Below are 22,400 nucleotides of genomic sequence, written 5' to 3'. Positions count from 1 at the left end.
TCTTCCATTTGCCTGGAAGACCTCTCGCATTATTAACGTGAAAGTCGCTTTTTCAAAATTCAGTTTCCTGTTGTAAAATATAATTTATGTATAAATTAATATCCATATGATTTAAACAATTACTACACGATTCCTATTTCAGTCGGGCACAAAACGCACAGCTATATTTTCGGGTCCTGCTGAGCCGAGGTCAGCAGGTTGTTTGCTGCGGTGTCTCCTCCATATCGTCCTACACCGGCTGTACTCGCTCATTCCGCAGCTTTTCTTATCTGTCAAGTTAGTGGGTATATAATAAAGAGAAGAAACTCTCGGTAAGTAATAGGCTGAGTATTTACACACGTTATCCGTGTTTTATTTGTTGTAGTGCAGGGGTACTGCTGTCAGACATTCTATTTGCTAGCTAGAAAACGCCCCCTACCCATAGACTGTATGTAATTTTATGCCCTTACTACACTCAGTGCTGTGGTTGCAAGTATTTGCATGGAAAATAAATGTATATTCAACTAACACTCTTTAATTTTGATAACGTCTTCAAAGTAAAGCTCAGTTCACTTATTGAATCCATGACCCAGATGCTCACTTAGTTTTTTCCATACTATTTAAACCTCTTTTGTATGCAATCTGTTATAGCGTTTTTCCTTCTTAACCAATAACCTCCATGCTCTGATTACTTGAAAACGTCGGTCTAACCTTGAGAATAAGGTGAAAGACACCTGAACTCGTGTCTTTATATATAGCTAGTGACAGCAGTTAAACAAATAAATATTAAAATAAAATCTGAATTACAAATACTTGACAGAAACATTAATTGTAGTCAAGGTTATAATAGCTGGGATTTTACTACTTCTCTCTTAGTTTTTTTTGGTTGCTTAATGCATTCACTGTATAATGTTTCACCATCATTGAGTTTAAAGCAGTTGACAGTAGAACAAGAATTTTAAAAATATTTCCAGTTGTAAAATTTGTAACTTTCCTCTCCATTTGACAGCCACAGCTATCACACTTTACAGACGCACATTTTGCCCATGTCTATACATATGCTTGGTTTTAATTCTTTTATTAACTAACGTTTAATTAAAAGCAAGCTGCTTTTTATACTCCTGTGTCACCATTTACATTCACTTTTCTCTTGTGTGTATAGGCAGAATGGCAGTCCCTCCAGCATATGCAGACCTGGGCAAATCAGCAAAGGACATCTTCAATAAGGGATATGGTAACTGGAAGAAAGATAAAAGGCACCTTTATAAGTGTGTATTTGCTGACCTGAAGAGGTCAGGTCTGCGGCTGGAAATGCCTTTTCCAAGCACAGGAAGTAGTATCTCACTGTCATTGTCTTTGCAGGCTTTGGGCTCGTCAAGCTTGATGTGAAGACTAAGTCTTCAAGTGGAGTGGTGAGTTTAACTGTAAATATAACATCCAATGTTGAAATGTAGCTAATGTATACTAATATTGTTATCATAGATATGAAATATCAACACATAGGTTAGAGGGTAAAGGGCCTGCAGATCCTAAATGACAAACAAACATTTCTTTCATTTTATCAAATATGTGATTCCATGTTAGTGCTGAGCAGCATGACCAAACATTTGTATCAAGGCACTTTTTTTCTTGCATACTCTTGCATGTTTCATACTCTTGCTCCATAACATTGTATTTTTTATTATTATTTGCATAGATGGGCCTTTCTGTATTTTGGCAGTGGCTCATTCTTCTGCCTGGGGAGTACGAGATTTTAATAGCCTCATAAAAATAGATAAATCATAAATAAAATAAATGCTCCACTGTTCTGCTAACAAGAGGGAAATGAAGTAAACTGTAATGCCAATTTGTGTTACCATATAAAGTCAGCATCTGGCTTGTTTGTGTTGATGTTTCCACAGCAAAGCCATAAAATGTAGCTTTGAACTCCGTTTGGAGTTAGTCTTAACAAGTTTGGTGGTAAAATAATTCTGTCTCCATGTAAAAACACCTGTTAATGTGTTTTCTTTGCCTCGCCCGGTTTCCTGGTGCTGTGTGGTCCTAACAGTTTGTGTTACTGAGTATATTGTTTAGTAATGGAACTTTGTAAAGTAGTGTTACAAATTGTCAATGTTTCATAGGAAGTTATGTCTTGTGTTGTTTGTCCTTTAAAAGTAAGTTTGTTGTGAGTTTATTTTTGAGATTTTTTTTTTTTTTTTGGTTTCATATGGTTATATAACCAGTGTTGGTCAAGTTACTTGAAAAAAGTAATCAGTAACTAATTACTGATTACTTACCCAAAAAAGTAATCCCATTACTTTACTGATTACTTATTGTCAAAAGTAATTAATTACTTACTTAGTTACTTTTTAAAAACACGATTTACAACCTGAGTAGGTGATAAAGCGATAGATCTTTCAGCCCAATTCTGCTTTTTCCTGCATAATCCATCATACAAAATGTAATCAAATGGAAAAGTCTCTTTTTAAAACTTGTTTTGTTAGTTTTAATCTTTTAACTTTATGCATCAAGCAAAAATTAAATTATATGCAACATTCTCTGACTGGAAGAAATTTGTTTTACATTTAAACCTATTTTCTGCACATTCCAGCACATAAAATAAAATATTTTCTTTGTGTTTACACTCAGTCTTTCAAATAGATGCAAGTGAAACACAGCAGAAAATAAATAAAATCAAAGACTAGCGGTCCTGTTGCTCTATTTTCACCTGTAAAGCAGGAGTGGGGTAGGCGGAGGTTTACCCTGGTGCAGGTGTGCCGCAGCAGTCACTTGAAGAATCCGCGAGTTTCTCTGTGAGTTTCCCATTACGTCGTAGCTACTCGGTGCTAGCTTGGAAGTTTAGGGGTTTTTTTCCGCTGTAAAAAGAAGTTTTCTTCCCACGCATAACTGACGCTAATGTTTTTGTCACTTTTTATGGAATCAAACTCAAAATAAGGTCAGTACTTCCACGCTTTAAACGCTGCACGCTCATACTCTCTCCCGTACTCGATATATTATCCATTGTTGATCTGCACACAGATGTTGTCACGGACGTCGCCCTCGCTTACGTCACTGTCATGAGACATTCTCGCAAAAAAATCACGGTTTTAGTAACGCAGCATTCCTACAGGAAAGTAACAGTAATCTAATTACCATTTTTGCAATAGTAATCCCTTACTTTACTCGTTACTTGAAAAAAGTAATCGGATTACAGTAACACGTTGCAAGTAACGCGTTACTGCCCATCTCTGTATATAACAGATTTTCACTTAAGATGCTTCATTGTGGTCTTTACAGTCTAATCATTTAAAGACATTAAAAAAAGGTTGATTTTGTTGCACCTTTGAAAACGTCACATCAGGCATAACCTCACGACATCTGGTTTGCTCCCCCAGCGCTACATTATGGATAAAATTGCAAGAAAACTTGTGGCCATCGGTTTATTTGTTTTCTTTGGCTAATCCAAGAAGAGGAAAAAAAGCTTGTTAATCCACGATTACTGCAATTACTGATCCAAGTCAAACTTAACGATAAATTCAATCTAACTAAACTAAGCACACAAATATGTATTTAGTGAACACACTAAGCATGCAGTGCAGGTTTGAAAAAGTATATAAAGCTTTGTATTAGTGACTTCTCTAAAACCTTCTTGGAGTCAGGTGCTCCCATTAAGGAGGATGACAAAAGGAAATCTGCTCTTCTCTGGAAGAATTAGTTGCTGCAAAACACACCAGCTTTCGCAGGACCTGTAGAAGGATTGTTATATTGTTATAGAAGTGTAACTGGAAAACGATGCACAACTGCGCCCCCCCCCCCCCCCCCCCCCCCAAAAATATAAAAAAAAATAAAAATCTATGTACCAACAAGATTGTAACTCCAAACACACAATTTAAAAAAGAAAACAAAAGCTGTGTTGTGCGTTAATACTCAGTGTTTTCAGGAGAATCGTGAAGTACAACTGTTTTGTGAGTTATTACTTTAATCAGATTGTGCTTGTTTGTAATTGTGAAATGAAGATCACAGTTAATTATAAATTGTTATTTATTGTCACAGTGAAAGAAAAATCAGTCAACTTTGTTTTAACTGTTTATTTAAATTCTGAGATATAAATTAAACGGATAATTGTTTTGACTCCTGTTATTATGTTTGGTGTAAAATCTAGAAAATATATAAAGACAGTCTGAAATAGATAGAAGTGAACTTCTGACAGCAGCACAAGGGTCAGAAAAAGTGAACTGGTTTATATTTAGAAAACAGTAAAATCAGAAAAATAAGAAAACTAAGGTACATTTAAAAAAAAAAAGGTTAAAGTACTATACAAGAGTAATTTGCACAATGCACAAGTGGTACCATACACTAAAATACACATCAGACTTATTAACATTTGTATGTATGACAGATAACAGACTTTTCTAACCAGTATCGTTTTCCCTCATTTATTTGTTTCAGGAATTTAAAACATCAGGCTCATCCAATGTCGATACCAGCAAGGTCACTGGAACCCTTGAAACCAAGTACAAATGGGCTGAATATGGGCTGACGTTCACGGAGAAGTGGACCACGGAAAACACTCTCGGGACAGAAATTTGTGTTGAAGATCAGGTAATTTATATCTTGGCTATAGTGTTGACCATTCCAAATATGAAATTGGAAAGTAAATTAATTTTTGTTTTTTAGATCACCAAAGGCCTGAAACTTACATTTGAGACAACGTTTTCACCTAATACTGGGTAGGTTATTTACTGATTGGAAATTCGTGATTGGCAGCCTGTTACTAACTCAGTAGTCTTATGTAAAATGTTCATTTTAATTTCACAGCAAGAAGAGTGGCAAGGTTAAAACGGCTTATAAAAGGGAGTACCTTAATGCCGGTGTTGACGTAGATTTAGACTTTGCTGGTCCTACTATTCATGGAGCAGCAGTGGCCGGATATGAGGGATGGTTGGCAGGTTACCAGATGACCTTTGACACGGCTAAATCCAAGATGACCAAGAGCAACTTTGCTGTCGGTTACAAAACTGGGGACTTCCAGCTCCACACCAATGTGTATGTTTTTTGAAGACAATATTTTAATGATTTCTAATATAATTTATTGATCCGTGAGTCAAGGTGTAATGTGTATTTGTTTCCCCCCATTTCCCTCAGAAATGATGGTTCAGAGTTTGGTGGCTCTATTTATCAGAAGGTCAATGATGACCTGGAGACCGCTGTGAATCTTGCCTGGACAGCGGGCAACAACAGCACTTCCTTTGGAATCGCTGCTAAATACCAGTTAGACTCCAGTGCCTCCATATCAGTAAGATATTCTCACATTTTCTTACATTTTAAAGATATTATAAAGTCTAGTTTGTAGTCCAGAATAAAAGACTAACAGTAACTTTCAGTGCTTAAATGATTTCATGTGGGGTTTTTTCCCTGCAGGCTAAGGTGAATAATGCCAGCTTGGTAGGAGTTGGGTACACCCAGACTCTCCGGCCCGGTAAGAACAACCTCATTAATAATGTCCAATAAAAACACTTCTATATCTTAAGGAACTCGTTTCATTAAGTTCACTTAATATTTCAGGCATGAAACTCACCCTCTCTGCACTTGTTGATGGGAAGAATATCAATGCTGGTGGCCACAAACTAGGTCTAGGCCTAGAATTGGAGGCATAAGGATAATGTCTGCTACTTCATAAGAAGAGGAAGGATTATCGGCAGAACCTGACCTTCTGCCTTCCTGTGTGGTCAGCAACGTATATTCTAACGACTAAGCCAAAACAAAGTAGAACCCCCAGGACACAAGCACTGATGAGATGGAAACCTTTCCACCTACTTCCTTTGATTGTGGTTACAATAAGTAGTCAGTCACATGTATTTATTAATCAGCTATTACTCCTTTCAATTTACCATAATGATAATTATAGAAAAACCTTCCACTCGCTGTTGAACATGAGCTTTTTTTTTAGTTTGACGAAGACAAAGAGTGGTTTTCAAAACAAAAACTTGTTCCTTTGCTAAAGTGTGATCACATAGAATGTAAACCTGAGGTGTTATTTTGCACAGTAGGATTTTTCCCTTAATTAAGCTCTTCCTCCTTTGTTTTATTTGCACATTTTATTTATATTTTGGTAGTACTGCCTGTGGAAGGGTTACTCCAACAAATTATGCTATGAAGACTGAAGCCAGCCTCCTGGCTGTGCTTTAGTTGTTTTCTTAGAGAAAACAACTAAAGAGCAGTTTGACTGATGTTTAAATGTTCTGACTGAAGAGTTTAGGACCTCTGCTAGCTGCTTCTAAGTTGCAAGGCTATGCTAAATACATTTTTATTTCCCTCACTGTGGCTTGAGTGACTGAGTGAATTATCCACCTTACTTCCCCTTTGAGGACTGTGACACTAATCAGGGAGCTGTTTGTGTGTTGGTGTGTGTCTACCTTTACAATAAAGTCCTGAAATCAACCTTTCTTCTCACCTCTAATTTGATGCCAATTAGAGGATATTATACAAAGTCAGCTTATTTAAATTATGCAATAACAAAACACGTGCAATTTACTTTAATCAAATACTCACACAGAAGGAAGGTTAGGGTAGATTGCAGTCGACTGGATGGTTTTCTTACGCCTCTCAGTTGAGTGCATAATCCTAGCTACAGTCGCTCCTATAGGACAAACATGTTTGAGCCAGTCAAGAGAGATCAAAAACAAAATTTTAGTTAAGTTTAGACTGTACCCCATAACTTCCACAGTCGGCTTGCTGACGTGTTTCTACTACTGTTTGCATAAAAACATTTTGTAATATCACTTAGCAAAAAACAGGGAATAATCTGTTTCTATCCCAGAGTTACTTCAAAAACTGGCAACCTTTGATCTGTAGTGAATGCATTCATATTCTGGACTGGATTAACCACAAAGATTTTTCCTATTGCGTAAGCGGTCAGTTCACTGTTTACCTCAGCTGTCAGTGCCATGTGAGAATCATCCACCTTTATTTACTCTAGAAGAGGCTTTAAAACTTTGTCAAAGGAGATTTTGAATCTGTGAAGCTCACTTGTGACCAATGACAGCAATTTTGAGGTGAGTTGTTAAGTAACAGCTGTTGTTTTTGGTGCTGTTAGCCAGGGTTAGTGAAACTGTCTTTCTAGATATTTCTAGACAATAAAGGATTTTATTTATTGGAAATTATTATTCTTATACTCTTAGTATTCTCATAACCTTTTTATTATTGTAAAATTTTGCCAAATGCTTGTATTTTTTCACAGTAACCCCCCCCCCAAAAAAAAATCTGAACAATAAAACAAATTGGTGGTTGGCAGGCTACCAGATGACCTTTGACACAGCTGAATCCAAGATGACTAAGAGGAACTTTGCACACAGTAGAATTTGCCCTTATTTAAACCCTTTCTACTTTTGTGTTTTGTTAGTACTGTGCTACCTGTGGAAGGGTCACTAACAAAATATGTTCTGAAGACTGAACCCAGCCTCTTGGTTTGGACTTGTTTCCTAGAGAGGCTTGATTGTGCTCAGTTAAGAGTTCAGGACCTCTGCTACCTTCAATAGCTGCTAAGTTGCAAGTCAATGCTAAATGCATTCTCATTTTCCTCACTGTGGCTTGAGTCAGACTGAGTGAATTAAACACTTCCCATTTTTGGACTGCGACACTAATCGGAGCTGTTTGTGTGTCCTTCACAATAAAGCACTGAAATCAACATTATTCTCATGTCTAACTTGATGCCAATTAGAGGATATTATATGAAGTCAGTTTAGTGAAATAATGCAAAAACAAAACACATGGAGTTTTTTTAAATTTTTTTTAATCAAATCCTGTTGTATAACTTCAGTACTGCGCACTAGCAGCACTTCTCAGATATGCACTATAATTTGATGGCCAGGGTGACTCCATCTCCCACTGTCAGCATGTTCAGATTAATTCGGGCATCTCTGTACAGCTTCCTGTTCAGCTTGTCAATGGCCACAGTGTCGGCGTCATCTGGGGACGGATTCAGCACCTTCCCACCCCACAGCACCTGCAGCACCAGACACATTTTTATAGAGGTTTTGCCGCTTGAACTGGCACGGTGCAAGAATTTGTGTGTTTCGTGCTTATTTTGGTTGTAGCGCTTACATTGTCGATAGCAATGACACCTCCTTTTCTCAACAGCTGCAGAGACTTCTCGTAGTAGTTGTCATAGTTAACTTTGTCAGCATCGATGAAGATGAAGTCAAATGTTTCTGCTTGGCCAGAAGACAGGAGATCATCTGAAAGAAACAATGAAACCGAGGGGTAAAATGTCCATCTCAGGGTATTGTAGCTGTCACACAGCTGGTGTACTACAAAGCAACTTTGACACAGCTTGGCTTAATTTGCATCAACTGCAAACCCTCAGCAGAGATAGTGGCTAACACAGTGGTGATTATCGTCTCTCTTTGTTAACCCAGGCTTTCTGCTTCAGGCTCTGTGCACGCTCACATAAAAGGATAGATGGATCAACCAAGTGCCATTTACTTCAGTCAGATACCTTATCAGAAGAATGTGTGATAGAAATCTATAAAGAAAGGTCTATGAAACAATATATATAATACCAAGAGCCAACATTGGTGCTGCTCATCATTAATGGTGAATTCATATGCAACCACTCTGTGTGCCTTCAGTGCTGGATTTTATTTCAAATTTGACAGCTGCACACGAGCTTTGAAGGCTTTATTACTTCATCATAATTAAAAAGAAAATGTTTTTTTTTTTTTAAATTTAACTTACAACAGTAAAAAGCTCAAATTTGGCAATTTTCTATTAAGACGCATATTTAGAGAAATTGCAGGTCATCAGCCTGGAAATGATTGTTCAGTGGATGTGGAATGACCCTTACATGACTTATTTCTAAGTAGGCTCACCGGATCTACCACCTCCCAAATCCCACTTTAACATCTGAATGTAAGACTATAAAGTACTGCTTTACTTGCAATGTTACTTAAATAGTTATTTAGTATTTATTAAATCATACATGGTGAAAGATTCCAGAAAGTTATTTTAACGATCCATGCTACCCTGGTACCAAAGTCTCTGACTCAAACCTCCGTTAAACTGCATCTGCAACAAGTATTATCTTTTTCAACAAGTTGAACTTGTCAAAAACCTTTACCCCAGCTGAAGTACTAACAGAGCAACACCCCCAGAGTAATTAAATCAGTTGTTGGACGCAGATTACCACAAACTGCTCTGTCCTACTAAAGGAAATTGAATGCATCCTCAGACCTTTGGGAAAGACATTTTTGAACATTTTTATCAGTAAAATGCAAATCTCCAGTTAAATGTATGAGAGCAAATAAAGAGAAACATTACCATACCTAAAGTTTTCAGTGCTGGCTGAATGCGCAGATCAATTTTTTTCTCGACTCCAGCCTGTTAATGGAAAGAAACAATGTTTTAAAGAGTAAAAGAAGTGAAGGGTGTGTCACAAAATATCAGGAAGCCTGTTGCTGATACATTTATCTGCATGATTATTCAGTTACCTTTCAGAGTCCGTTACATAGATGTATTGTGTAACACTTGTTCTTACCTAGATTATTATGTTTAAAGCGCTATATAAGAATCAGACCATTTAAGCTCTTCAGATTCTGTTGACACAAATCACTGCTAAGAGATTTGTCTTTCGACAAATATTTTCTTGCTTGATTTTAGATTTCATAATTACACTGCCATAGTCAACTTATCATAGACGAATCATCTGAATATTTCTTATATATCAGTCATTTAAAAAATAAAAACCTGCTAAATCATATTTTGTTTAATAAAGTGATATCTTTATGTGATATCTATAATCAGTTACAGTAGTTACTGATTATAGTTATTTTTCTTTTACTCAACTATGTGCAAAGATGTCAGACAGAGCTGTATACTTCCCCTGTGATGACTGATCATCCTCTGCACTGTTCGGTACTTTGTTATAAGCATTATTACATTTAATAAAACAATAAAACACAGATTTGAAGCATACCTCTTTCCAGAAGGGTTTACCAATGTTGGTGTACTCTTCACTGATATCGCATGCTATCACAACTCCATCTTCAGGCAAGGCCAGTGCCATGTTCAGTGTGTTGTAACCTGTATAAACTCCTATAGACGCAAGAAGAAATCATCATTGTGCATGACAACAGAAAGGGGGTGTGATATACTGCATACTTTAATACAGTTTTCTCTATTTTTTTTAGCCAATTTGCTATAGAAATTGATTTCCTGACCACATCTGCACATTCCTAGGATTCTAGCTTTTTACATGTGTGGATATGCAGGACGGGAGCACCTCACTGATGAAATGAAATGAAAGAATTTTAAGAGTAAGGATGTGTCTTTGTCTTCAAAATAATTTAAAGTAAAATATTTTTTTTATTTTAAGGAGCAACAAATACAGTCAAACTTGTGCTTTCTCATGCTTAAAATTATTAAACAGATAAGTCAATAGCCTATTAAGCCACAAACATCCCTAAAAAGACATCTATATAGTACTGATCCATCAAAAAAATATATCTATACTGTATGTGTGTGTGTGTATATGTGTGTGTATATATAAAAAAAACCAAAAAAAAAACACCCAGCACGCCCCTGCGGGCGGTTTATCCTTCAAGCTCGGGTCCTCTACCAGAGGCCTGGGAGCTTGAGGGTCCTGCGCAGTATCTTAGCTGTTCCCAGGACTGCGCTCTTCTGGACAGAGATCTCCGATGTTGTTCCCGGGATCTGCTGGAGCCACTCGCCTAGCTTTCGGAGTCACCGCACCTAGTGCTCCGATTACCACGGGGACCACCGTTACCTTCACCCTCCACATCCTCTCGAGCTCTTCTCTGAGCCCTTGGTATTTCTCCAGCTTCTCGTGTTCCTTCTTCCTGTTATTGCTGTCATTCGGAACCGCTACATCGATCACTACGGCCGTCTTCTTCTGTTTGTCTACCACCACTATGTCCGGTTGGTTAGCCACCACCACTTTGTCCGTCTGTATCTGGGAGTCCCACAGGATCTTAGCTCGGTCATTCTCCACCACCCTTGGGGGCATCTCCCATTTTGACCTCGGGACTTCCAGGTTATACTCAGCACAGATGTTCCTGTACACTATGCCGGCCACTTGGTTATGGCGTTCCATGTATGCCTTGCCTGCTAGCATCTTGCAGCCTGCTGTTATGTGCTGGATTGTCTCTGGGGCATCTTTACACAGCCTGCACCTGGGGTCTTGCCTGGTGTGATAGACCCCAGCCTCTATGGATCTTGTACTCAGAGCTTGTTCTTGTGCTGCCATGATTAGTTCCTCTGTGCTGTCTTTCAGTCCAGCTTTGTCCAGCCACTGGTAGGATTTCTGGATATCAGCCACCTCCTCTATCTGCTGGTGGTACATACCGTGCAGGGGCCTGTCCTTCCATGATGGTTCCTCGCCTTCCCCCTCTTTCTTGGGTTTCTGCTGCCTGAGGTATTCACTGAGCACTCGGTCAGTTGGGGCCATCTTCCCAATGTATTCTTGGATGTTCGTTGTCTCATCCTGGACTGTGGTGCTGACATTCACCAGTCCCCGGCCCCCTTCCTTCCGCTTAGCGTACAGCCTCAGGGTGCTGGACTTGGGGTGAAACCCTCCATGCATGGTAAGGAGCTTTCTTGTCTTTATGTCAGTGGCTTCTATCTCCTCCTTTGGCCAGCCTATTACCCCAGCAGGGTACCTGATCACGGGCAGGGCGTAGGTGTTGATGGCCCGGATCTTGTTCTTACCATTCAGCTGACTCCTCAGGACTTGCCTGACCCTCTGCAGGTACTTGGTGGTTGCAGCTTTTCTAGCGGCCTCTTCATGGTTCCCATTTGCCTGCGGGATCCCCAGGTACTTGTAACTGTCCTCTATGTCTGCAATGTTGCCTTCTGGTAGTTCAATCCCCTCAGTTCTGACTACCTTCCCTCTCTTTGTTACCATCCGACTACACTTCTCCAGTCCGAACGACATTCCAATGTCATTGCTGTATAGCCTGGTAGTGTGGATCAGTGAATCGATGTCTCGTTCACTCTTGGCATACAGCTTGATGTCATCCATGTACAGGATATATATATATATATATATATATATATTAGGGGTGCAACGATACTCCTATCGATATTGAACCGTTCGATACAGTGCTTTTGGTTCAGTACGCATATGTATCGAACAATACAAAATTTTTAATTTATTTTATCAACTTTTCTTCTGACGATGCTGTCTGTGTTGAGAGCTCAGTGGATCTGCGTTCGACTAGTCCGCCTAAGCTGCACTGTCAAGCGCAGATCCACTGAGCGCAGCGCAAGCTAGCAAGACAGAAGCTAAGCTCGTTGCAACATGGCAAATTGAACCTCCCCCACCCTCATTCAGATCTGGCCTTTGGAACTATTTTGGTCTTCATGTGGAGTATGACCCTGAAGATAAGCGCATCATAAACAAAAGTAAAACAGTATGTCGGATGTGCCAAGCAAAGCTCAATTACATGGGTGGGAATGCATTTATCGAGACTTTCAACCCCAGTAAGGCCAATTATTGATCTTCGGATCCACATTATGTCAGCAGCCATTCTCCACCTATGTTAAAAACAAACAGCGCTCACACCTCACAGAAGAGTGTGTGTGTGTGTGTGTGTGTGTGTGTGTGTGAGAACAGGAACAGATTAGTGATCGATTTAAATCTCGCTGTAACTGGAAAGCATCTCAAACTGCATGTCACATTGCTACTGAAGTTTGCATGCGTTTGGTGGTGATGGAGAAAGTAAAATATTTTTATCCTTGATTCTAATCTGCTGCCAACTGCAACTACTAAAGCACATATTAGAAAATGGATTCAATCATTAAAATCGAGTTTACTTTGGTCCTAAAGAACTAAAGCAGCTTCCACAGCTCCTTGATTGATTGATTGCTAAACATGCCAAAAAAAAGGTTCAGTCCACTTTGAAGACTTGCCTGCTCTATGTCCTGCTCTCTATGCAATTTCCTGTGCACTCCAAGTAGCCAGTGTTTTGTGTTCATATTGTGCAATGTTACTGTGTTTGAACAGGTGAAAAAAAGGGAAAGCTTAGTCATAAAAGCTGCGCATGTTTTTATCAGTTTGGATGTTCGTGTGATGTCAAATTCGTCACCCTTACCAATCTCTATCGCTTTCTTAGCTTTTATTAGTTTGGCCAAATTGGCCAACAACTGTGACTCTTCAGAGGCAACCATCATCCCGTTCCAGGAGTCTTCCATTGTTCTCTGAAAGCAAGCGGAGCGGAAGCCAGTTACATAAAATTTCATAATGCCATATGAAACCTGATTAGATTTATTACAATAGATTTGCCAGAGCACAAGCGGCAAGACCTCCTTACCAATTTGAGTTTTTTCAGCACCGGATGCTCCCTCACGGAGTGATTGACAACATACTGTAACAGTGGATTTTCTTTCCCCCCGCAGTGACTTTTGGAGATGCTCATTCTGGAAGATTTCTTTCTTCCTGAGGGCACAAACAAACCATAAAAAAGACATAAGGATCTTAAGAGCACAATGATGTCAGAGGACTCCTAGCCAGCTTAAATATATTTCAGGAAACCTAAGATCTAGTTAATAAGTAGAAGTTATTTGATTAAGTTCAAACCCAAACGATTTCAACAGGGAAATTAAATTATTGCAGCAGCAGCAAAGACAAAAAATTAATATTGAATACTGTAAGATAAGATAACCTGACATCTTTTGTTAAATATAATTTGGTAGACATAGAACATATCCATGTGGCATCTGTAAATTTGTATAAATATGGGGCCTAATTTACTGTAAAATGGCATTTAATCAGCTGTAAAAATATGACTTAAGGAGGAAGGAGAAGGAGTTTTTCTAACATTTCTACACTCATAATCTTTTATAATTTAAACTGAGCAAACTGTATGGGATGATTCTAAGACTGAAGTCGAGAATAAATCCTTTATTACATTACAAACAATTATTATTTGCACGTGAACCATGCAATTTGTATTGTAAATGTCACTTCAGAAGCTGTTGGGGTTTTTTTGTAAGTCTATCAAGCTCAACAGTAGCTAGAAAGTGAAGCAAATATATGATTAGAAGAGGACTTTGTACTGCAAAGCCTTACACTAGGTGTTCACTCAGTCTTATACAAACTTTATGCATTACATAATAGAATCTGAATCTAAAAATAAGATTGATGTGATCATGGAGGCTGTGTTTTGTTTTGTTTTTTCAGATTCAGCTTCTCATAAGTTCATTAGTGCACCAACATATTCTTCATCTTGTGTTGTACCAAGGTAATTCACACAATTTACAACTTAACTAAAAGCCAGATCACTGGAAACCGCATATTTATTTCAATAGACCCCAAATCAGCATCGAAGCTCTTACCTCTTAGATAAACGGCATAAACACAAACTCGAAGTGTTTACAGCGACAAAACATGAAGTGGAATATTTTTTTGTTTAATTGTCTGTATTAACAGGAAGAAAAAAAAATACGATAAACAGATCCTGAGATATGATTTTTTTGAAAATTCCCCCGTTCAAAACAACGCAACAAATACAGGCTAAGCCTAAACATAACTTCCAATAATAAAACCACTATAACCCTGAAGCTTTTAACTTGCGGTAATAAATAAATACAATTAAAAAAAATACCATAGAAGTCTGAGTCACACACAATTCTCCTGTATTCCACTCATTAATAATAAACATAAAAAACAAACACAATGGTTCGGCTTTAAGTCACCTTGCGCACACCTTGTTACAGACAGGCTTTCTTGCTTTAGCGACGACGTCACGTCATAAGGATTACTTTTTGTAGCATTGTCCGCCTTTGAACTTACCGATAAAATAGCCGGCAACAAAAACAACACCAAGCGTGACGGAGCCCACCAGCGCTTCTTTAGAAACGATACGAAATGACATTTCTTTCACAAATTCAGCGCTGTTTGAGCTCTTCCGGGTTTCCTCGCCACTGTACCGTAATACTACGCGTAAAGGCGCCGCTCCGGGGTGGGTGAAAGGCGATTACAATTCTACAAGTCTGCGTCTCCTACTGTTTTGTGTTCTGCTTGGCACAAAACACCACGATTAAAATGTAAAATCAAAACAAACAAGAGAGGCAATTCAGAAAGAAAGGGTCACAAGAAGGGAATGTGTGTTTTGATAAACATAATAATTACAGTGGCGGAATCATTTTAACTAAAGGGAAAAACATGTTGCATACCCACTCAGGGTTTTAAATAAACTGTATACTGTAGCTGCAATCGACTACACGAAAACGAGAACTCACCGCAAAGTAGAGACGGGTCTGGTGTGGTTGGTCTGGAGGCGCGACAGAAACGCGAATAACTCAATTCCTGCTTAACCAACCTTAAAAATATGGCCATTCATGTATTCATAGTGGCGATCATGTGACCTGCTTCAGCTCTCCTGATAGGACTGTAAAACAGAAACCTAACGGCAGAAAGAAAATGGATCGCTATGATTTAAAGATGCGAGGAGACAAATATCAGAAAGTGTAACTGTAATCCTAATAAAACACGCACATTCGCAGATTAAATAAATTTTAAACAGATTAATGTGTATTTCTAATGATCAACAAGTACCTGAACTAGAAGTACGTTTCATGCAGAAAGTTAAAAGTTTTCATTTCTATAGTTCTGCACTATAAAACGTCATTGTAAGTATACTTTTTGTTACTTTTGTTACTAATTTTATGATGTTATATATTTCATGTTTCTTCGTGTAGAGCATTGATGGGGTTAAAGTTGGATGCCATTGCATAATCCCCTGGTTATCCTTCCACTGGTTATTGTTCTAGTGGTGCAGCCGACTCACTGTGACTCATCATTTATTTGGTTAATTTATTTCTGAGAAACATGGTTTACTGTAAAGTCTACTCAGGTTTTATATGCAGTCTAAATCTGCAAAGTAAATACAGCTGTTATTGTAGTAAAGTAAAAATTTAAAAAATGCAATATGGAAGTATAAGGTTTTATTCAAAGGAGCTTGCAAAGAAAAGCGTCTGGACTTCTTTAAGTTACTTGAAGACGTTTCACCTCTTATCCGAGAAGCTTCTTCAGTTCTAAGGTCAAATGGTGGAGAGTCCCAGATATAAACCAGAGGGACAAAAGGACCCCCTGATGATCCTCTAATCGCCTGAGCCAAGGTGTGAAACTGGGTGTGGGTCCCAATCAGCCAGAGTTTCGGGTGAGTTCATTGTGAAACCTGGCCCCACCTTATCATGCGAATTCCTGAGATCAGATGGCCCAGGATGTGAGTGGGCGTTAAGGCGTCTGGGAAGGGATCTCAAAACTGGATTATAGATGGCAGAGATAATCCAGTTTTGAGATCCCTTCCCATGAAATGCAGTGTCAAAAGCACGTATTTTTACGTCTGAAACCGTAGACTGAAAACTGTAAAGTAGGCTGTAGAATCAGTGAGTGTTTCACTCAGATTAAAGAAACAAATGTAACAAATAATCAAATACAATTTAGTTAATAAACAGCAACAATTCAGTGACATTAATGTTTTTAAGAACCGAATGAATATCTGCTGATTTATTTAATTTTTTTAGGCTGTAGTTTTTATTTTCCATACACTGTCACAGACTTAAGTATGATTCAGTTGGTTCAGGGTATTTTAGTTAGGGCTTAAGATAGTTTTTCTAGTGATTTTATAGGATATAAGGAAAATAATATATGTAAATAATTTTTCCCAGCCCTACTAGTGATAGCATAAACTCTAAACTTTACTGCCACTCAGGAATGAACTTTTCTTTGGCACAGTGGCATGTTGTGTCCCATAATCAATATTTTTATTTCTATGGAACTTTATACACTTTAATAAAGCCAAAGTTTCCATTTTATTAAAGTGTGGAGGCAAATACTATATTTATGATAGTTTACTGCAGTAATAATGCTAATAATAGTACTTTGCAGATTCCCTTTATCCACATCCTTTATCCTCCAATCTCAAGTCCTCTACCAGAGGCCTGGGAGCTTTCGGGGCCTATACAGTATCTTTGTTGTCCCTAGCTGTGTGCTATTCTGGACAGAGATGTCGGATGTTGTTTCTGGGATCTGTTTGAGTTACTCGCCCAGATTGGGGCTCACTGCCCCAAGTACTGTGATTATCACGGGGGCCACTGTTGCCTTCACCCTCCACCTTGGGCTTTTTTTGTTTGTGTTTGTGTCACTTCTTCCTGATGTTGCTATCATCTGGTATAGTTACATCTCACATTATGGGCTTCTTCCTCTGCTTGCCCACCACTACTATGTCCAGTTGTTTAGCCAGTTTGTCCATCTATTTCTGGAAGTCCCACAGGATTTTAGCTCGGTCATTCTCAACATTTTGACCATTTTGACCTTGGGACTTTAAGGCCATACTTGGCCTAGATGCTCCTGTGTACTATGCTAGCCACTTGGTTATGGCATTGTTGGCCAGGTACTGTATGCTTTGTCTGCTAGTATCTTGCACCCTGCTGTTATGTGCTGGATTGTCTCAGGGGCATCTTTGCACAGCCTGCACATGGGGTCTTGTCTGGTGTGGCAGACCCCAGCCTCCTGTGCTGCTATGTCCAGCCATTGGTCGGCTTTCTCATTGTCAACTACTTTTTCTGTCTGTTGGATTTTATTGTATTGTATTGGAGACAAAGGCTGAAAGGTCTGTAAGGCTGTTGGACTATGATGGTGCTCTGTAGCCTCTGATTCTCCAAAATAAGATAAATGTTGTACTATCCAACACACACAGCTCTGAGACTTTGAAATTCATTTATATTTATTTGTATTTTTATTTTCTTATTGAAAATCCACTTTAAATATATTCCTGGTTACACTGTTACACTGTAAATACCTTTCTTGTTTTTCTATAAATTGCTCTCAGTGTGTGTTATTCTTTTGGGCCTTTGCTGTGACATGAATTTCACCTCATGTAAATTCATGTGCTGGAATGACCCAGTAAAAACACTTGAATCTGTGAAAACCAATTCAATTGAAATGCATTTCGATTAGTTAGTCGTTACCAGCCTTCATTGCTTTGGTTAAAGCGTAAAGGCAACAACAACAACCATGTTCTTATGAAGCTTATCAGTGTATTCTTGCTCTAAGGAATGAGTTATTCCATGTGGAAAATTACCAAATAATCCGAAGTTTCACAAATTAGCGTGTACTTGTCCCTTTAGCAGAACAGTGTACACTACCCAACTGTCTCACTTTCTGGTTCCAAATTTGACCCCAAATTCCCAGTTGTCTTTTACATGTTCTAATGTTTGTTAACTCCATGTGAGCACTGAGACAATATGTTTTTGTCTTTTGCAGTCAATTTTCAACATCTCTGTCCTAATATTACTCCTCCTTATATAACTCCTTTTATTCCTTGAGTATCCGTCAGTCTTCACATTGTTAATATTTAAGTTTAGTACTCATTTGAACTTTATTCACATATTATAAATAAAATCATCCATGACATAAATTATTAGCTAATCATAAGTAATACTGTATATAATGTGATCAAGATTAGATTATTTTATTGTTTTTTTTCTTACATTGTATTTGCTAAACAGAAAGTTAAATGAGAAGACATGTAATACAAGAGTTCTTACACAAGGGGGCAGCATCCTCATACTAATGAAATCCAGCTATTTCAATGTGAGGTTTTGGTTTACCGCCCACTAAACAAGAACAGTGGCCTGTAGTTTTATCTGACATAGTTTGTAGGTTTGATAGACACATTTTTGTTGTTGTTTTAAGCAGTTGTTTTATTCACATGTGGATTATTAGTGTTGACCTTTATGCCATTTAAATCGCACTGGTTTGACCCCTGTGTTGATGTGGAACAAGAAGCATGACATAATGCAAACTTTTAAACGGCTTCCTTTGTGTATCTGCAGCATGTGCCATCATGATGACTGCTGTTCGGTCAGGGAGTCACAAAGAGATGAGATTATCCTACAGTGTATAGATACAGTAAGTGTTGCACTCACACTTCAGGGAAAGTATCAGCTAATAAACCAAGCAGAGCACAGACGGCCTTTATTTATTGTGGCGTGCTGGAACATTTTTATTCTGTCACACTGGGCCATTTTGATTAAAAGCAGGGTAAGCGTTAAGATTATTACAGTTGAGCTTTTGTTCAACAAACTGCTGTCGAGAGCCATTTAAAAGCCACAGCTTTGATTAACACCTCATTCTAATAACTTCTATGACTCATATGCCACTCAGGATAACAGGGGAGAAAAGCTGCTGTAAGTGTAGACTCGAACCTTTTAAACAGCTATTATTAATCTTCATCTTGTTTCAAAAACACAAAAAAAATTGGTTTGAGTTTTAAATCTTGTCACACAAAGTAAAAGAAGAAATTGATTAATAAAAGAGGGGAATAAAGATTTTAGAGGAGCATTTGTGGGGATGCGTGTTAGTGATGAGAAATGAATTTTCAGTTGTTTACAGAAACCTCAAATTAGAAGAAATTGTGATCATCTAAAAATGAGGCTAAGTAACAATAATTTAAAATGCTGTTAAATACATAACTCTAATATACAGTAACATGGTGAGCAAATACTGACAGGTCAGAACAACAGCATCCTTCATATTGTATGGTACAAACCCTCCAACAATTAACAACTAATTTAGCTGAAAATTAGCAATTAAAACCCAGAATTGTTACCATGAAAGCCGACTAATGAGTATTACAACAACAATTAGATGTGTTTTTGTTTTATATCTGCCCTCTATACATATTTCCTGTGTATATAAAAGTTAAGATGCTTTTAAGGTTAATTATTTGTGTCTTTAAAAAAAAATCTTTTAGCAACTCTGGCTGCTGAATCTTTTATGTCTATAATTTTTTGGGAATGGAGATTGGAGAAAACACTCATATTACACTGAATGAGGAGCTTTGTAAGTCCTGTGCATTTGGAGGCCAGTAATACAACACTGTCTGTCTGAGTCAGCCACACTGGGCTGGATTCATTCTCAGAGTGCAAATAGATCAATTGCTGCTCCTAAATGAAACTTTCCCGCACCGGTTGTACCTGACAGATAACTTGCTATCTCTGCACTTTCTGATCTGCTGTACCAAGGCAGAACTCGATGCTGACCGGCCGCTGCTGGACGCTGACGGAGCCCGAACAGCTGGAGAGCATCGTGTATTTCTGCAGGAGGTTGGGACACTTGCAGCTGGGCGGCCGAGGCGTGGAGCTTGCCTCGGGGTAAGCCTCTTGTGTGAGTAAACACCATAACAATCAGGCAGAGTTGCACGCTTCCTGGGTCGGGGATTTTTCTGGTATGCCAGAACAATGTCTGACACTGTTGTGATGATTGAATTTTATAGTCTGGCCTGACTCAAGTGTGCTGAAAAGAAGTGTTTTTATGGTGTCTCATGCCACAATGAATAATGTTCTGCGAAGTGTGTAGGCTTTCTCTGTAAGTGTGATGAGGCAATATTCTGTTTTTATCACTGATTACCGGGAACGTTTGAGTCAATTATCTGTCTGCGCACAGCATTTCAGAGAACTTGAAGATTTAAGTGTCATGCCATATCAGCCGTCCACCTTGTCACTCCTTTACTTAGCAAACGTGCCCCACAAATTTTAAACCAGAGCTGAACTCGACTCCTCAGATTTCTCTGCCTTCCAGACAATGAAATGCCACGTAAGTCCGCTCGTCTCAACTCTTGAATTTGACTTTGGCAGCAGTCTTTCTTTTTGACTGACAGATGAGCGAGTGATACAACTCCATCAAAAAGTGCAGCCTGACAGTCTGATTTGACAGCCATCTTCAGACCAAATATACTCCTTGTTCCTGGCACTACATCAACTTGACAGGAAGAAAAGTGGTTTAAAGAAATAAGAAAAGAAAAAGATTTGGCTCTCTACTCGGCTATCCATTTCACTGTAAAAGGACAGAAAAAAGGTTCCCTTTGTGCTTCTAGCCTTTATAGACTGTTACACAATACTTATGCCTGTCAGACCGCTGATTATGAGACTGTAAAATGTCAAAAACAGATAAGAAATCACCCGACAGTCAGACTGATTTGCCATTTTAGTTTCACGTCATTCGTGCCGCCTGACATCGTGTCCATTTTGATTTTGGTAGGAGGGCGTTTTGTGCTTGAGCCCATCCTACCAAAATCATTCCAATGAGTGACTAACGTAATGTTTTTAATGCAGAAATGTGTCCATCAGGTGTTATTTCTGTAAGTCAGTCTAGCACAAGCCTTTCTCATGCTAGTCACCATTGTTGTGGACATTTTTATGTTACTATATTTCTAGCTTTGCCTAGGGAAGATGATGTCCTCATTTTTAATTACAGCAAAATTCTCCAAACAGGAAATACAGCAAGCAGTGACCTGCAGATCAGAATGATTTAAATTGCCGACCAAGTTAGCAACTGCGGCTGTGAAGCAATTAGCTGATTAATCCAACTGCTTGACTTACACGTCACAATTTAAACCTTCCAAAAGAAATGGAACCAAAAATTAATTTGTGATTTGTGAACAACAAGTCTTAAAGAAACCACAAAAACAAAAAAACTACAAAACAAAAAGAAAATGTTAATAATGAAACAGTATTACATAGTTATACATTAGCAGCTTGATGTTACACTCACTGGACACTTTTTTAGGTATACCTAGTACTGGTTTGGACTCCCCTTTGCCTTCAAAATTGCCTTATTTCTTCATAGCATTGATTCAATAAGGTGCCTGAAACATTCTTCAGTTTTGGTTTGGTGGATAGCGACATGATATCACATTGATTTCACATTGCCTGTGTAGCCCTGTGTACTGTAGCCTCAGTTTCCTGCTCTTGGCTGAGTGTCACCCTGTGTGGCCTTCTGCTGCTTCTTGTACATCTAAGATGCTCTTCTGCATACCTTGATTATTTAAAGTCACTTAAATTACCTTTTTTCTCCATTCTGATGCTTCGATTGAACTTGTCTTGGCCATGTTTGCATGGCTAAATGCTGTTTGTTGCTGCCATGTGATTGGCTGATTACACATTTGTGTAAAGCAGCAGTTGATCTGATGTACCTAATGAAGTGGACAGTGACTGCATGGTATACCGGACCCTAGGTAAAACAAATACAAATTGAGTGTTTAAAGCAGTATGAAGTCAAAGCGTTTGGCTTACAGGGATTACTTTAAACAAACAGCGACCTACTTCATTTTGGTTAGTATGGATATCCTCCATTGTAATCATGCACAAATTAAGAAAAGCATCATATTAGGCTAATTTTAATATACACGCTAACAAACGTCCCTTAATAGCCATTAAGTTGTATCGTTTTTCAATAATTCAGGAATCTGACTTGTTTCCTGCCATTAACTGGGGGGCGGGGCTACGTGGAATCGTAATCTAGTCACAATAATCCTTCCTGTACTTGTGCTGTCATCACTCGAGTGTGTAAATCCTCATCACTGTGATCATGTGATACGCCTAAATTCTGCTCTCCCATTTAGCCAATAAAATTCACA

General features: G+C 38.5%; 2 protein-coding genes across 3 annotated transcripts; one reads left to right on the top strand and one right to left on the bottom strand.

Annotated features, from left to right (window-relative positions):
• Window positions 1-156: 156 nt before the first annotated feature.
• Window positions 157-6,399, top strand: LOC113028345 (voltage-dependent anion-selective channel protein 2-like). The gene is made up of 9 exons (XM_026178541.1): window positions 157-311; window positions 1,142-1,213; window positions 1,342-1,391; window positions 4,408-4,560; window positions 4,636-4,688; window positions 4,777-5,004; window positions 5,104-5,254; window positions 5,380-5,437; window positions 5,524-6,399. Exons 2-9 carry the CDS (start codon window positions 1,147-1,149, stop codon window positions 5,613-5,615), a joined length of 852 nt encoding a protein of 283 aa, XP_026034326.1. The 5' UTR covers window positions 157-311; window positions 1,142-1,146; the 3' UTR covers window positions 5,616-6,399.
• A 1,342-nt stretch (window positions 6,400-7,741) lies between these two features.
• On the bottom strand, window positions 7,742-15,339 carry LOC113028346 (catechol O-methyltransferase domain-containing protein 1). Of its 2 annotated transcripts, none has more exons than XM_026178542.1 (7): window positions 15,217-15,339; window positions 13,287-13,411; window positions 13,068-13,173; window positions 9,932-10,050; window positions 9,282-9,336; window positions 8,062-8,195; window positions 7,742-7,963 (listed from the first exon to the last, which is right to left on the bottom strand). In XM_026178542.1, the coding sequence occupies exons 1-7, from the start codon at window positions 15,311-15,313 to the stop codon at window positions 7,811-7,813; spliced, it is 789 nt and encodes a 262-aa protein (XP_026034327.1). In that variant the 5' UTR covers window positions 15,314-15,339; the 3' UTR covers window positions 7,742-7,810. The 2 variants fall into 2 exon arrangements, with proteins under 2 accessions (XP_026034327.1, XP_026034329.1); XM_026178544.1 differs by lacking the exon at window positions 15,217-15,339 and adding an exon at window positions 14,768-14,920.
• Between the last annotated feature and the right edge of the window lie 7,061 nt (window positions 15,340-22,400).

Source organism: Astatotilapia calliptera, chromosome 8, assembly GCF_900246225.1.
Source record: "Astatotilapia calliptera chromosome 8, fAstCal1.2, whole genome shotgun sequence".
In the NCBI taxonomy this organism is placed as follows: Eukaryota; Metazoa; Chordata; class Actinopteri; order Cichliformes; family Cichlidae; genus Astatotilapia; species Astatotilapia calliptera.
This window is presented reverse-complemented; position numbering and strand designations above follow the sequence as displayed.

Excerpts from the sequence above, each read along its gene's own strand:
- LOC113028345 (XM_026178541.1), top strand. The coding sequence starts at position 1,147 with ATGGCAGTCCCTCCAGCATATGCAGACCTGGGCAAATCAGCAAAGGAC. Across the intron at positions 1,214-1,341 it reads CATCTTCAATAAGGGATATG|GCTTTGGGCTCGTCAAGCTT; the intron begins GTAACTGGAAGA and ends TTGTCTTTGCAG. Across the intron at positions 4,689-4,776 it reads ACGTTTTCACCTAATACTGG|CAAGAAGAGTGGCAAGGTTA; the intron begins GTAGGTTATTTA and ends TTAATTTCACAG.
- LOC113028346 (XM_026178542.1), bottom strand. The coding sequence starts at position 15,313 with ATGGCCATATTTTTAAGGTTGGTTAAGCAGGAATTGAGTTATTCGCGT. Across the intron at positions 13,412-15,216 it reads AGACCCGTCTCTACTTTGCG|GAAGAAAGAAATCTTCCAGA; the intron begins GTGAGTTCTCGT and ends TTGTGCCCTCAG. Across the intron at positions 9,337-9,931 it reads GTAAACCCTTCTGGAAAGAG|GCTGGAGTCGAGAAAAAAAT; the intron begins GTATGCTTCAAA and ends TTCCATTAACAG.